At 44.3% G+C, this 16,410-nt stretch overlaps 1 protein-coding gene across 4 annotated transcripts in view; it reads left to right on the forward strand.

Moving 5' to 3' along the window:
• IQSEC3 (IQ motif and Sec7 domain ArfGEF 3) overlaps nucleotides 1-16,410 on the forward strand; it is a 107,304-nt gene that overhangs the window by 46,247 nt on the left and 44,647 nt on the right. For all 4 annotated transcript variants that reach the window (XM_054815499.1, XM_054815526.1, XM_054815505.1 and 1 more), the window contains exon 2: nucleotides 1,061-1,141. In XM_054815499.1, the coding sequence (XP_054671474.1) occupies nucleotides 1,061-1,141 (81 nt within the window). The remainder of the gene's footprint in view (nucleotides 1-1,060; nucleotides 1,142-16,410) is intronic.

The raw sequence follows: 16,410 nt of genomic DNA on the forward strand, positions 1-16,410 counted from the left end.
CTTTATCTCCCCTGCTTTTCTTCTCCTCTTTTCATTTTCTTTTCCATTCCCCTAGTACTTTTCCCCCCTGACACTGTGTCTCTTTTTAGTGACTCCTTTTCATTGATGAAGGTCAGTGTGTTCAAAACTGGCTGTTGATTTGTGCTGCCCGTGACACCTCAAGGGTCTTCCTGCAGGTATCTTAAAAGGATCTCATTTTCAGAGGTGCTGAGCAGCTCTTACTGGGTTTCAATGCTGTGATAAGTGCTCAACACCCCTGAAAAACAGGCTCCTTACAAATGTTTCCAGGCAAGGGACCCAAGAACAAGTCATTAAAGATTAAGGAACAGTTTTGGAAGTTTGGTCTAGGATTTCTTCCTTTGGATGAATTCTTTTGCTTTTCTTATCTAATAAACACATTTTTAGCCTTTTGTTTTACTGTTTTGCTCAGGTTTGTTACTTCCTATGATTTTGCTTTTCTTTGCTGTGATCCCTCCCTCTCATCATGATCTTAGCCCCCCTACTTGTGCTTGTCCTGTCAGTTTTCCACTACTATTTCTGGTAATGCCTGGTGCTGATGTGCTGAGGCCATTTCTGTGCTCTAGAGAGGTTTCAGGGAAAATGTCTGCAGAGTTAATTTAACCACTGTCAACAAAAAAATCAATTTCTTTGCATTGCAATGTATAGGAAACATATCTAAGGAAAGACATCTAAGAAAATGTTTCTGTCCCAAAAGAAATAAAAGTTAAGAGACAGGCAAAACTGTTTTTCATGAGATATATAGGATCATGAAACAGATACTGATAGAAGGAAAACTTTTTATTCTGGCGCTTTTGCCCCATTCTCTATAGCCTGACATCAGCAGTGGGACAGGTAGGGTAGACAAATAGAATTGTCAGCCCGCCTCCCTTCTGCTCCCCACCACCTCAGAGTGCAAAATGTTCATGTAATAATCTGATTTCTCTTTCAGCATCACTGGGAGTCACTGTCCCTTTGGAACAGCCCCAGGAAAGACATTCTCCTTGAGTTTTCTGCTGAGTGAACTGAACACTGACCTGCTCCGGTTTGTTTTTTTTTACAGGAATGAAACTGTTTTACACCAGTTCTGTTGCCCAGCAGCTGATGCAGAGCAGAAGCCTTCATCTCCAGACTCCTCACCAAGGTGGGAAATTGCTGCCAGCAAGACCTTTGCTTTTCCATCCCCTACTCCTTATCATCCATTACAAATCTTCCTGCCCCAGACAAAACTCACATATTATACACACCCATCCTCCTCCATCGTCCCTTATGTCCCATGTCCCCAGCACTGCTGTCCCTCTCTTTTCCCTTCCAGATATTACTGTTCATACTGTTGTGTAATTGCTCACAAACCCCTCTGGAGTCCACTCACACACATCCATGCACCTCCAAAAACATACTTTCAGCCTCTCTTTGAGCATCTACTTCCATCAACCCACATCCACACTTGTACCTTTTCTTACCCTTCTGCATCACTTTGACACAGACATACACATGCTTCATTCTTCTCCTTCAAATTAGTTATCCCACGTTATAAAGTGTCTGGACACCCACCAGTATAGACCCATAACCTTTAAATTACAGCAAAAGTTGCCAAACTCAGGGTTCTGTCTCACACCCTGAGACAGGGTGGGGGAACAGTTGCACATGTGTTGAAATGGTCTGAGCTTGCCAATGAAGGACAGTTATAGACGGGTACAATTAACTATTACTAACTTGTATCCAGTGCAGCCAGGTGTGGGTACACCAGCAATTGTCATAGCTCTCCCTCATCAGTGAATTACATCAGTGCCAAGACCAAGGGGTCCAAGTAGCTTCAAAAATACTTGAGATGCACATACTGCATATAGCTTCCATGCTCAACCTTGTCCCTCTGTTCTTGCCATCTCCTTCTCCTCTCACAATTTCTTACACCTCCATCTCACAGACCTACTGCTTTTTCTCATGCTTCATCACCCTTCTGTCAACAGCAAACAGGTTTCTCTTTAAAGATTTCCCTCATCACACTGCTAGACTCTTACATCTGACCTTTGGCATCCGTATAAGAAGCCTGAGAGGCTACTAGGGAGGGTTCTGGACTGAATTGCAGTAGTGAGGCTACAGCATTTTTTAAATGGTATTTCTCTTGTTTGTTCTGCTCACTGGAACAGACTATGGTTTTCTTCCAAGGAAATTGTGAGTGCTGGACAACTGTGAAGAGAACAGGGGTGTGTGTATGTGTGTGTGTGTATGTTCAAAAGTAGGGTTCAGCAACACTTGGAGACACGATAGAGAAGCAGGACCCCTCCTGCCCATTTGTGTGTGAAGATGGAAGGATTAACCCCCATGATGTCTGTGCTGAGGGCTTTCAAGCATTAGTAGTATGCATGACAGCCCTGTGGGACATCTGCAGCTGCACCTCCATGGCAGATGAGGAGATGCTGGCAAGGAAGAGGAGGAGACAGCAGAGGTTTCTGTAGTAGGGACAGCCACCACGCCCTTGCATTTCTGGAGAGAGAAAGTTTTGGTTATGTGCTCTATTTTGTCTGAACCAAGGTTCAATTTTGCCATAGGGTTGTATCTTCATACCCTGATCCTTGACCCTGCCCCATTCTTGTCCCAGCCTCTACTTATTTCTGATTAGTTCCCTTTTAGTTTCTAGCATTTTCTTATCTTACAAGACTGTCACTCCTACAGTGTCTTAAGCTATAGGGTCATTTTTGACATGCTCATGCCTCAGGCCTTCCTTTTGTCCCAGTGACTCCCAAAGGCCCTACCCATCCCTTGAGCCTGAGTTTTCCTGCCCTCCTTGTGCTGGGAACCACCAATTTTCTCACTTGGGGTAAATTGAAGAGGAAGCAATCATTTGTTTCAGTAATTTAATAGCTTTGGCAAGTTGCATCCAAAGATGCGTCTGAGGCAGAAAAGTCATAAGTGGGGATGAATGACAATGACCCCCACAGCATGTTGCATCTTGACTTCCAGTTAAGGGGCTTCTCATACTGATCTATGCCTGTCCATTTTATGTCTTTTGTAGCTTGTCCCATTCTGCAAGACTCCTGCTTTCCTTACTTTTTTCCCAAGGCTTTCTCTTGTCCTCTCCATTTCCAATGCCCCCAGACCCCAATAGCAGTCCTGAATCTGTCTGTGTGTGACACAATATTCTATGTAGAGATGGAGATGGCTGAAGCCACCATGGCTATTCGAAGGTGAGAAACAGGCACTTAGCATTTTTGCTTTTTGAAAAAGAGCAGCTTTTATATGCTATCTCTCTATGTGACTGTCTTAGGCAAGAAGAACATCCCTACTTCCTACACTGTGCCAGAAGAAAGACAGAGCACATGCAGGACTATTAAACTCACTGCTCAGCTTTATGCTGGCCAGAAAACACCTCCTAGCCTCTTCCAGGTCCTGCAGTCAGCCATGGACTTCCTTATCTGAAGTTACATATACAATGTAGTGAAGAGGACAAAAAAAATGGCAGAGAGGGAAAAACAGAGGGTCACCATGGAGCTGATAGCTGTGCTGCTCTGGAATGGCTCAATACGCTGCTGGGAGAAGCTCATCAGATCATTTGCAGAGCCTGTCACTCTGCTCAAATCATGAACAGGCTCCCCATTGAACCAAGGCAGAACAAAAGTCAATCAAGACTGAAATATGTGGGTCAGACAGCCTGAATAGGCAATCAGTTCCTGGGTGAGCCAGGCATATGCCTAAATAAGCTCATCAGGACTCCTGATGGGAGAGCCTGGGATACAGGGGCTCCCTGTGCAGCTCTCCTGAGCCCCGCTGAATGGACAGCTAGTCACAAGTGGTGCTGTGGTGAATTTGATAAACCAGCTCGGGTTTATTCTTTCTTTTCCCCCACCATGATCAGGCATTTCCCTAAATGAGATAAATCCTGTCAGAACTGATGCCACTAATAACCATCAGCCGTCTAGTTTTAATTAGAGTTTGCTTCATTAATGCCCCAACTCCTTTCTGCACAGCAGATTAAATAATGTACTTGCAGCTCATTTACACAAACCCCCAAACTGCAGGGCTGAGCTGCAATCCTTTAATTAAACAGCCTGGCTGATCCCTACCGCTGCCTTGGCTCATCAGTCTAAGCCGATTAAAGAGAATAGGGACTAATAAAGAGCATAAACAGGGAAGTGACTCTTGTCTCTTCAAGAGACTTGGAGACTCCAGTGATGATCGGCTGCTTTCTCCTCCTCTACCAGGAACCTTACCTCAGCCCACATTATTTCCTTCTGGGACCTGCCATAATGGTTCCGCTTTCAGCAAGAACCCAGCCTTATCTTGTGGGACAGAAATCCTTTGGGAGACTGAGGGAACATGGGCAGCAGGAGGGTAACACAGCAGGGAAGGTGAAGATCAAGGGCATCAAGGAAGTAAGAAGAGTGACTGCCTGACTGCAGGAGAGACCAGCGAGAGCAGCCATACAGCTCAAGTGTGGGGCAGAAGGAGAAGGAAACACAGGGCATAACAGTAGGAGGTCAGCTGTCAGGAACAGTCTGGGATGAAAGTTTGTCTCTGCTTGTGGTTCGTGATGGTCATTGTTGTTCTTGTGTGGTCTTCCCTAATGTTTGTCCTGCAAGATTTCTGACTCTTTCTTTGCTACCCGTCCAGCTAAAAACGCCTTGGCTTCACCTGGGTGGGAATGATTACCAACATGTCAGTGTCTATCCACTTAATAGAAGCCAACTCAATGAGGTGGTTGTGATCATTGCCACTCGTATTGTTCTGCTTTGCTTCATTGACTGCCATAAGCAGTGCTAGCCCCCTTCTCTCCTCCAGCATATGAATTCCTTGGTGGGGTGTTACAGCTCCATGAGTTTAGCAACGTGAATTTCCTACCTGGCTGCTTAGCTGGGTTGCACCAGCAATCATCAAGTCTGGTGCTGTAGGCCATGAATATTAGGAGACAGATTTGATCCCAAAATCTGCCCCTAGAAGCCCAGAGGCAAAGTACAGTGTGAAGTGATGGCTGCAGCAGGCAGATTCCTACTGCTGAACTCTTAGGGCTTCCCCATTTCAAAGTGTAAATCCTAGACGTGGACCACCATTGTCCCCACTGACTTGTACACCACTGGCTCCATGACCATAACACATCTTCAAGGTTGGGCTTCCACTGGGAATGCGAAAGACCAGGCTGAGGGGAACGAGGAGACTTCATGGATGGCAGTAGGAGCTAACGCTGCTCCTTTATTGAGGTGCTGATTAGACTCTGATTTAGCCAAACCCTATAATTTCATAAAGCAACTGCTTTTTTTTTTTGCTGGCTTCTGCCTGTTAACGGTAGGGTTTCATTCTAGGGATTTGAATAGCCTAGTAATTGCATTTCCCTCTTCTCCCAGTCTCACACAGTGGAGACTGGCATCCCAGAACAATGACCTTAAAATGTGTCCAGCAGCAGCCCAGCTCTAACAGGATTACATACCATTTTCCTTTGTGTGAGGTAATAGGGCTGAGATGAGAAAAATTTGTTTCTATTAGAGTAATAAGAGCAAATGATGGAGTCACAATTGGAGGGAACAGTATATTCATTCAGTTGCCTTTCATAGGCTTTTTGGAGCCTGCCTCTGGCTCGCCTGCAGTGCTGAATAGGAAATCAGCAGAAAATCACCTCTGCTCCAGTGATGGGAAAAGTTATACATAAAACTTTAAGCACCTGGGGCAGGTCTACTTTGGCAATGAACATGGTGATAGCGCTGGAGGGCTGAAGGGTCATGTCACAAAGGAGACTGAATGGGTTCTAGGTACATTTGTGTGAAGGGCAGGATCAGATGCCAGATAGCTCTTTGGGAAGGGAGGATGTTCCATCTGTATTTGTGGGAGAGAGAAGGTCCTTCCTATCTGGAAGAAGCGTGAATGTGACCTGACCTGCTTTTAAGGCAAAGGAGACGGAGTCCTTCCAGGCAGAGGAGAGGTCAGAGATCTGAACAGAGTCTTTCGGAAGGGCTTGGATGTGTACTGAGCAGAAGGGCTAGGGTCTGAACTATCTATGGAAACATCTATGGAAAATTTGGGCAAGCTCTGCTCATATTTTCTCATAATATTTCCTCACTTTCCAGTAGAGAGACTACTTACTGCTTAGATCAGGGTTGAAACACAATTAGTGTAACTGGCAAGTGTTTACTTCATGATTACAGACCAATTAAATTGTAACTCAATATAGTTTAGACTTCAAACAGCTGTGTACTCATTTCTAAAGTGCCTGCTGGATTAGTCACCGTCACAGATTGGTTACTGCCTGGTATCACAGCACCAATTAGTGGTAGGGAAAAATGTAAGCCATTGGCTGCATCTCCAAGCCAGCCTTCCTTGCAGTTCTGGTGAAATTCTCTTTTGCCCCACTTCTGACTTACCAAAGTACTCAACTGGAAATACGTGTTCTTGCTGGAAGAGGTCCTTTGTGCTTGTTGCTCCATTTTTGCATGTGGGAGGGTGAAAAGTGGATGGATGGATTTTGGAGAGTTCTTTGAAAACAAACCTTCAAACGTCTTGCTTCCCAGCTCTCTGAGCTGCATAAAAGCATGCTACACCCTAAGCAGCACACAGTTTGAAAACAAAATCTGATTTAATTTACCTCTGGAGGTCTGCTGTCTCCGAGTCTTCATGTCTCTTTACCTGAACTCTCCACTGAGCATGTGTTTGTTCTTTGTCCTATGAAGTCATGCTGGAAGGCATTGGCACAAAAGAGTTGTGAATATTATCCACTGCGCAGTCACAGCATCATGGCCCTCTTTGGCTGCCCACTGCTGTAGCCCACGAGCATCTCTCTTCCCAGTATAGCTTTCGCTTTTCCCTTGGGTCACTCTATGTGTTTGAACAGTTAGATCCTCCTGAGAGATCCACAAGACTTTGGATGTGAATGCAATACCCCTTAAGGCTAAAGCCCATGAAGTTGATGAGAACTGAACCGCTCTCCAACTTGATTCTCCATTTAGATACCACTGAAGCATCTTGATAAAAAGCAGGTGAGGAATGATGATTTTTCACCAGTATCAATCACTATTGAAGCATTACAGAAGAACAACTGAACTATCCAACATTTTGTCTGAACTTGCAAAAATTGGCCTTGCCTGACAGAAAGAATGCAAATCCAGTTCATGAAATGGGAAATGAGCCTTTTTGGTTTAGGATTGCTGGCAGGATATTGGATATCTAATCTGGAGGTCAGTGCTTCCTCTCAGCTCACAGGTACTATAGTGGCTCTGGCCCAGATGTGAAACATGATAATGATTTTAGTCTGTATCAAATCAGATCTATAACCTACCACACAAAACAGCATAACAACTCTAACTAATTGGCCCCCAGCTGGCAGTGTCAAGCGCAAGCTCCTACAATTAGTGGACCATGGAGGCTGAATTCTCCTCTGATTCTTAATGGAGAACACTCCAGGTCAGGCTTACAGCACCTGGACATACCAGTACAAAGCAAGCCCCTATGCCCATGGTCTGTGCCTTGTGTGCTCTGAGAACAAATGACTTCATATGTAAAGCTCTTCAATCTGACTTCTTTCATTCATGCTAAAGTCCTCCACAGCATTGTTTTTGAAAACACACAGGAGAAGTTTGAGCAACATTTCTGCTTTGTTAGCACATCCTGTTTGTGCTTCTTTTCTCATTTCTTTTCCTTATTGAGGTCACAGGCATGAAGAGGGAATTTTTTCTGCTTCTTCACAGCTCATCTACTTCTTATTCTTTCCTCCCTGTAGACTTAATAATCCTGTTCAAGATATTACGATTGGAAGTTGTGGGGATGCAGCAAACAGGCAGGGATGGGTCAGCAAAGTTCACATAAATATTCCCCAGGCTCACAGTTGTCAGAGTTTTGATTTTAGTTTGACACAGACGTGGGCGAGGAGTAATGTCTAGACCTGGATTTGAACTCTTCCTAAGCTTGGGAGTGAGTAGATTCCTCGCTTTTTATGGGTGTTTTGTATAGTCAGGACTAGCAGCTTTAATTGCTTTGCAGGAGCCTAGGTCCAGAGCCACAAAGGTATTTAGTGCATGTAGATTTAGGGGTCTCCCTGTCACATTAGTTGCTTTGTTTGCCTCTATCCACACCCTTCTTCAGGAAGGATAAAGATGACAGGAGAGGCCACAGAAAACCCATCTGAAGTATCCTCTTCTCAAAACTGCAAAGATACCCATCAGACACATGTTTTGTGAGAGCCTGAAGCTGTATCCAGCCATTGCCTGGCCACATGTTCTTCCAGTCCTTCCTTTTCCTCTGTTGCTTCTGTTGCAACTTCTGCCCTAGAGGAATTCGGACTTGGATTCATGTACTCTTCTCCCACATGTGACAGTGCTTTCCATTTCTTGGGCCCACAGCAGCAGTAATGTCAGTGAAAAAGAATCAATCATAGGCAACCTTACAGTTGTGGGAGCTACTTTCGACAGCTATTGAGATCAGTTAGTTACTTTAATACTAGATGATTCCCTCATGGCTTGCAGATGATCTTCATGTTCTTTCTCCTGTACTGCAAAGAATTCCCTGCCCATAACATGGCAACTTCTTGTTACCAGTGGAATGCACATAAACACCTGCTATATCCTGTGTTTTCTGTGTGATAACGCCTCAGAGATGCATGAGAAGAGGCTATGACAGCTTTGGAAATAGTCCTGTATCTAGCACTTGAAAATGGGCACAGACGGTTGATAAAGTAATAGCAGATGGACTGTGGTGGAGCTCACACCATTCATTCTAATCCTTTACTGGTATCATCTGACCTGATCTGCATCAGTCAAGATGCACCCACCCCCAAAATTGGGCCATTCCAGATCTTTTGTACACTAAGGTGTGTTCTGTTGAACTCAACAGATGGTTTCTGTGGACCCTCTGTCCGCACACTTGTTCACGGCTTACAAGGCAGAGACAGATAAGACAAAGAGATGGAAAAAGAGCCAATGAGAAAGAAAGGGAGACAGACTCACCTCAACTAATGTAACAGTGCTACTGTAAGGAAAATGTACTGTAAGGATGGCAAACATGCTATACAGAGAAGGAGAATGACAGGAAAGAAGGAGCAGGAAAAGTAGGAGGTTAAAAAAATAGTATAAATGAGAGAAGAAACTGGAGGGAACAAGAACATATGAACAGGAGGTAAATGAGCAGGTCCCTTGGCTGGAAAATTCCTGTTCATGCCAGTATTCTTTGGCAGTGACAGCAATGAGGCTGTGGCCTTTTATTACACATTTTCTTGCAGTATGATGTCAATCCAAAGGCCTTTTGTCTTTTCTGTGCTCTGCAACACTAACTGAGTCCTATGCAGGTTCATCTTCTGACCATCCCCATGGGGCAGGCTCTGTGTTCAAATACAATAAGCTCTCCTTTTGGAAAAAACATGTCTGTGCTCCAGAGTTCCTTCTTCTGCATGTGGCCCTGGCAGGCTTTCATATGCTCCAGAAAGAACTGAAGAATCTAAGAGGCTGAAGAGGAGCGCACTGTAGAGCTGCTCAGGCCCTTCTATTTGGGCTCTGCAAACAGCTAGATAGCTGAGGGAGATGGTGTAAAGAAGTTTGGACATTTTTGGGACTTTCACCTGGCCTGTTCAAAAACTGCAGAAGAGCTGGAGACCACTCTGTCTTCTGCGAGGAAACATAATCCTGAAGAAAAGCTTCAAGAAATAAGTAGGAGCTGAGTTCAGTGAGATTTTTCTTTTGAGGCTGAGGAACCTAACTCTGGCCACACCACTTGAAAGTGTGTTCTAGTAATTTTTAACCATCTCTGGTTGGCACCTTGGTTCTTTCCACACACAGATTGTACCACCATCTCGCTAGGAACTATATTTGTCTAGTGACTAGTCACCTTTGTCATGCCCCACACTGGTATGTTGCTGTTTTTCTGTAAACAGGTTATGATGTTGTTATTATTGCCTATGTATCTGGGTTGACTGCAATCTCTCTCATTCCATCTTTTGGGGAAAGAGTCAAGATGGGGATAGGCTACCCTGTGTACACATCACTGGTACTCTTTTGCACATGTCTGCTGGGGTGACTGGCAAAATATAACAGATGCTTGCAATTTCCCCGAATACACTAATGTGAGAGTGATAGGTCAAGATGCACAAAAATGGATGGTGCAGAATTGCATTGTGAAAAGTAACGCTGTGCTGTTACAGCACAACTGTTACAGATTGTCTTAAAATATAGCATATTGGGCTAGATCCTCCATTGACTTTGGTGCAGTCCACTGGCATAATGCCATTTAGAACCAGCCATAGTTCTGCTTAACAACACAGTAGGATTGGTTGTGTCAAGGCAAACTCCTATTTTTCTTAATGATCTTGCCTGAAAGGTCTATGTCTGAATACAAAGTATAGGGATGGGAATAATTTTCATTCCTCGTAGGGAAGAAAAGTTTAAGTGGCCCTAGGGGAATCTGAGCTTGTATGACCGAATGTGTAAGCTGCTCAGTCATCCTGTTTTCCAAATGGGAATGAAGGAACATAGAAAAGGGAATAAGGCCTCAAGGAAGAGAAGTGACATGAAGTAGATCAGAGTGTGAGTGAAGCAGCAGTGACAAAATAGGTTAGAACTTGGAAGAGTAGAGCTTTGTGCCTGCTGCACAAGGCTGTGGGGGTGTTTGCTGGATTGGGGAAAGGAGGAAGGAATGCTAACCATGCTGTTTCTATCTTGGTCTTCAGCCATAGGCCAACCCAAAACCCTAGATCTGAACACAGTGGCAAAGTTAAAATCCAGATCATATCTGCTTTCCTAAAGCTGGTGAATGGCATTGGGTCTGTCTGTATTGAGGATGGTGATTTGAAGCTGTGTTACTCTATGTTGAGGAGGACCAGGACTCCTCCTTGGTTTGACACAAGCAGTGGCCTTTTACTGGGCTGCAGCAATCACAGGAGATGAAATAACTCAGACACTTCAGAACAGAAACAAAATTTATCTGGGTTACACAAAGATATTTCTGTGAAGCTGCTCACTCACTGCCTTCAGTAATCAATTACCCTGATCCTGTAGGAAGGAACCCAGAGGTGCAAACCAGGATCTGTCACAATAGGTGGAAAAAGAAGATCACAGAAGCCCTTGCCTAGGTCTATAAATGCCTCGCCCAGGTCACAGGCAGCTGGAATAGGAGAGCAACGGGCTGAGGGGATATGCAAGGTTTCCTTGCCTTGTAGAGGCTCTGCTGCCTCCCAGCCCTGAATTCATCTCATTTTAGCAGTGAAATTCTATCTTCTGCATGATTGCACCGGCAGGCTTTTGTCAGCGAATTCGGTGATGTTCAAACCTGCCTCAGGGATGAGGAGCCAAGAGATCTGAGTTGAAGTGGCAGAAAGACTGCTGCCGAGAAGCCAAGTTTCTCTTTCCCGGGGTGCTGAGCGGGCAGTTACACTAATGCAGGATGCCATCTGTTTTTTCCTTCTCTAAAAGGTCGTGTTTACCAAACATTGCAGAGGCAAGAGAGGTCTGGGGTTAAATTAAAAGTAATTAAACCCTGCAGAGCAGGGCCCCCCACTGTCCACTTGGTGCTTTTCACACCTCAGTGATAAGCACAGGTGCCCTGTCTGACACAGCCACAAGTAACCCCTTCAGCAATGACAGGCTGTGGGACCTCCTCCTAGTCTAACCTGCAGAGGCAGCACAGCAACCAGCCTGGGGCATCAAGCACCAAGGTGCGACAGGCAGCTGAGAAAGGGGCTGTACTTCGTCAGCTGAGCCCTGTGCTCCTGCAGCTGGTGAAATGGGAGGCACGGCTGGGGAGGTGGCCCAAGTGTCATTCTGAGGTGTCACCCAGACACACACAGGAACTATAAGAAAAAAACCTGCGTGACAACCACACCACCCGGCACAGCCAGCCTTGCACCATAAACACCACTTCTCATTCAGTGGGAGCTGCCTTAGCTGTTCCAAGTCACTCTCAGGAGGAGCCTGTCTGTCTCCATGAAAAAGCAGAGATCCTAGTCCTCAGGTGGCTGAAGTTAGTCGTGGAGAGCTTGGCCCTCAGACAGGCAGCCAGCCAGCCCAGACTGATGCTGGGACAATCATCTTTGCGCCATGAGGGCATGGGGTGCATCCGAAAAGTTTAGCTCCTGTAGTGCTGTTCTGTAGCAAAAGGCACAGCAACACAACAATGTGGGAATTACACAGCGCATGGGGATCATGTTTAAATACCAAATCTGAAATGGAGGCCCTGACTTTGGCATGTTGGACCCTGTGGGACATGAGGCATGCTAGTATTATTAAGTTTTCTGTCTGCTTGATGTACATCTAACCAAAAACACTTTAAGCAATGTTGAAAAGATGTTGCCTAGTTCAGTCTGTGCTAAAGGATGTTAAATTTAATTGATTTCCAATATATTTACCGTACTGTACTGTCAAATCTGTTTTACAGGTGTGTGTGCCAGCCTTTTTATGAAACAAGTAATATATTCTGGGATGGGTAATGAGCTTGGCTAATTATCATTAATTCCTCTTGGGTAAAACTAGTGTGAGAAGATGGCTTGATGCCACTGCTTTGCAAGGTGTTACGTGAATGTAGACAGAATCAGAATCTTGTTCCTATATTTGTCCGTGTTGGGGGAGACTGTCTGAGAAAGCTGCAGCTCGGCTGGCAGGGGATGATTTGCCAAGATCAAGTTCCAAGTTCCCTGCCTGTCTGGCAGGAGAGACTTTTGCCTTCCATCATTTTCAGCATGCCCCCAGAGAGCATTGCCTCCAAGTCACCCTAAAACTTGAACTTAAAAGCAAATCAGAAGCAATTCTTTTGCACTCAGACCCCCAGCATGTCAGAAATCTCTGAACCTTGAAAAGATCCAATAATATATTATTACCAAGCCTGTCTCAGCCATTTTTTTCATTGAATTCTGATCAACCCATTCACCATATGTTATGGGTGTCCTCAGGGAACACTGAAATGAAATAAACTGAAAAGGCACTTTGGACCCTGCTAACTCAGCAATTGATTTAATTTTTTTTCTGAGCAGAGAGAGGAAAGAGGACAGCGGAAATGCTGAAATGTCTTAAGATAGAGGGAGCACAGGTTCTTGCAGACTTGGGGTCTGGACTCCATTCTCTTGGCATTAGCTAGTGACCTCTTTTTCTAATTCTCCACATGGCACTTTCTAAGGGTTTTTTATTTTGACATCGCTGAAGCTTTGAAGTCTCATGGCTCTCAGGCCATGGAAATGCTAATTGCTTACAGCACTTGAGAGCAGCATATATATAATAACCCACTGATCCTCATAAGGAGGTCTGTGAAATGGATTCATAAATTTTTGTGGTCCTTCACAACTAGTCCATGTAGTCTTTGCCTCAGTTACAGGTCACAGTCCTACACACTGACCTTGAATACCATGAAAAAAGTGTTTGGTAAGTTATACATGGGAAACAGCAATGTAGTCTTCTGGAGTGACACAGGGACACAAAGAGGAGGTGAGATCAGCACCTCACACCCATAGCTTCCTACTATCCAATTAGGTAGATCTTTTTGCATAACCATTATACTTGCCAACAGGGCATCTGAGCATCCTCTTCCTGAGTGACTTGTTTCTTACACCACTGCCCAAGTCCAGAAGAGCCATTGCCATTTTTGTTACTCTATTATTGCTCTTATTTATCTGCAATAATTTTTTTCTTGTAGGAGAGAAGGCGCAAAGAGATGAGTTTTGTGTCTTGACCAAAAGCTGTGTAGCTATGGAGTGATCAGTGAGAAAGCTCAGGTTTAATTTCTTACAGGACTAACATTACTGTCCTTGAGAAGAGTAGCTCTCCTGGCCCAAGAGCCCTGTTTAGTCACTCAGCTACCCTGCAAACACCTTTCTCAGAGCTCTGAAAATTACTTTTAGATCGTGAACTGATTCTGGTATTTGACAGCAGGGCAATGGAATGTAATGTCTGGAGCATCCAACTGCTGTATTCCTGCCTACAGGTCTAGCTTGAAATTGTCTTGAAATATTTGGGGAGAAGAGGCTGCATGTTCTTTCTCAAGTCATCAGGCATAGGAATGTTTAAGCCTGACAGTCAGGATCCAACAGGTAACCATGGTTCAGCTCCACAGCTGGCAGTTAGAAGCACAGACCCTTGTCAAGCTGGAAGCATGTGTTTCCAGCAGCAAGGAGGTGATGAGGAGTATGTGAGGAAGTGCACCATCCTCATCCTGTAGGAACTGAAAAGCAGTCAAATCTCTCCCAGGACAGAGTAGGATACAACAGCTCTGATACAACAGACATGGGGAGCTCCTACTAGTAGGAATAGGTGGATGGGCTTCTCTGGTTTGATAATTTAGTATCAGTGATTTGGGCTTTAGGTTTCCAAAGTACCAGGAAGGGAGAAAAAAGGAAGTAATAAAAAAACCCTCTACATAATACCATTTTTCCTCTGTCATCTCCCTACATCCTCTCCTCAGTGTACTCCTTATAGAAAATCTTCCCGAGAAATCTGCACATTAAAGCTAAATATCACAAGTCTCACTTATCCGTGCTAGACAAAAACATTTATGGGTGCCTAGCTGAACTGCCTCGGTGAGAACTTTTTAACCATCCTGCTTTCTTGAAACACGAGGATTCAGCTTAGAACCCCAATATCCCTGTTTTGAAATGCCAGACTAGCTATAGTATTTCATATAAGCCCTGAGTCAGATTGTCTGTAGTCACCATCTTTGTTAACAAAACTGGTTTCTCTCTGCAGCAGGCATATACGAGTCAGCAGTGCAAAAGTTGCAGGAGATGCCTGAAACAGGAGACATGTTTTCTACAGCAGATGAAATCTATTTGTAATAATTACTAGGCTAGTTGCTATGGGTCATAAGTCATGTAGAAACATCTAGGAAGAACAGAACAGTTGAATTTGTAGTCTTCCTTTTTTATCTGATTGCAAGTGATTTACATTAATATCACAACTTTCAATCAAACAGAATTCAAAGACATTACAAACCTTCCTTACCTGATTGCATCACTAGCAGAAAATTGCTTCATTTATCATGCAAGAGTAGCTGTAAAAACTGTGAAAGATGGAGGTATATGATACTTTAGGACAGCAAGTGAAGAACACTGATTACAGTTGAAACTGCAGGGGTGATGTTGGGATAGAGAACTAAATTAACCTAGTTGGAGTTTGGCCAGGACATTGGGATTCACACCTTAGACTCTGCATGGGACTTCTAATTATTACAAGTGGTTAGAAAAATTTGCTCATCCAAGAAACAGAATATGCAATAGCTCCATTCCCTTCCTTCATCCCACAGCCAGGGATGTTGTTTGCTCACTGGCCAAGGGAAAACAAGTCAATCTCCATAATTTACTTAATAACATTTTTTTTCTCTGGAGATCTTCCATACTGTAGTGTCTATCCTTGCCCTACTTACTTTTCTTACTATTGTTTTGTTGTTGTTGTTGTTACTATGATTACAATAGCTCCTGAGCCTTCACTTATTAACAAAAACTGTGCTCTACCAATGCAAATCAGCTGTGTCAGGACAGAGGGGAAAAATCAGGATCATGAAAGTTTTACCCTATATTTCACTGCAGCATCAGTTTTGATCTTTAGCAATGTGTTTTGTCTCTCATATGGGGGCTTCATCCATCACTGCTACTGGACAACAGAGATTAGGCCTCCCCACAATGCTTGCTTAGAAACAGGTTCAAGATGGGAGTAAACCTGGGAGGAATGCAGGGTGGTAAGTGGACCTGACATTCAGGCTGCTAAGCAAACTCTGCCTTCACTCCTTTTTTCCATTGCTTATAAGTCACTGAAGTTTACCAGCTGAAGCTGAGATTTCCCAGGTTTGGTCTCTTGCTCAAAGGTGAAGTAGGTTTGTCTTTTCTTTTTTTTGAGATATTTTTTTCCCCACTAAGTAAAAGTGGTTCAGCCATAATTTTTTTTTCCCCCACAAAAGGACATGCAGAAACTATTCCCACTTCAGCATGAGTATTTGCTATTGCTTTCTGAATGGCACAATAGCCAAACCAGCAATGGGTTAAAAAGTTTATATTTAGCATAAAAACATCTAGCTGAAAAATGCCTTTGAGCGCTTCAATGGAATCTGATTTTGATTTGACCGAGTTTTGACCCTCAGAAAATTCCACACGTAAGCACAATACATGCTGTATGGGTGTATTCACTGGGCTGAGAGCATGCATGGAGGAGGAAGGCAAGGTTACATGTGTACGTGTGGTCAGCTTACGTCCTTACCCTAGCACATCGTCTTTAGGGGCTTCGGTTAGGCACTGCGAGCGGGAGCGCTGAGCTTGGTGGTGATTCGCACACAACTGCAACTGAACGTGTGTGCTTAGTGTTTGCAGTCTTAGGGCCCTCCTGTGTCTTGAGGAATATCCTAAATGCCTGTTGAGGTTAAAGAGGGCTTTAGGGTTGGTCCAATGCCCCCTGCCTCATTGGCCAGGGTAAGAACCAGGTCCAGTGAGAGTACCTAGGGTCACAGTCCAGTGATCAGTGGGTAGGTCCATGGTGA

Source organism: Grus americana, chromosome 1 (genome assembly GCF_028858705.1).
Source record: "Grus americana isolate bGruAme1 chromosome 1, bGruAme1.mat, whole genome shotgun sequence".
NCBI lineage: Eukaryota > Metazoa > Chordata > Aves > Gruiformes > Gruidae > Grus > Grus americana.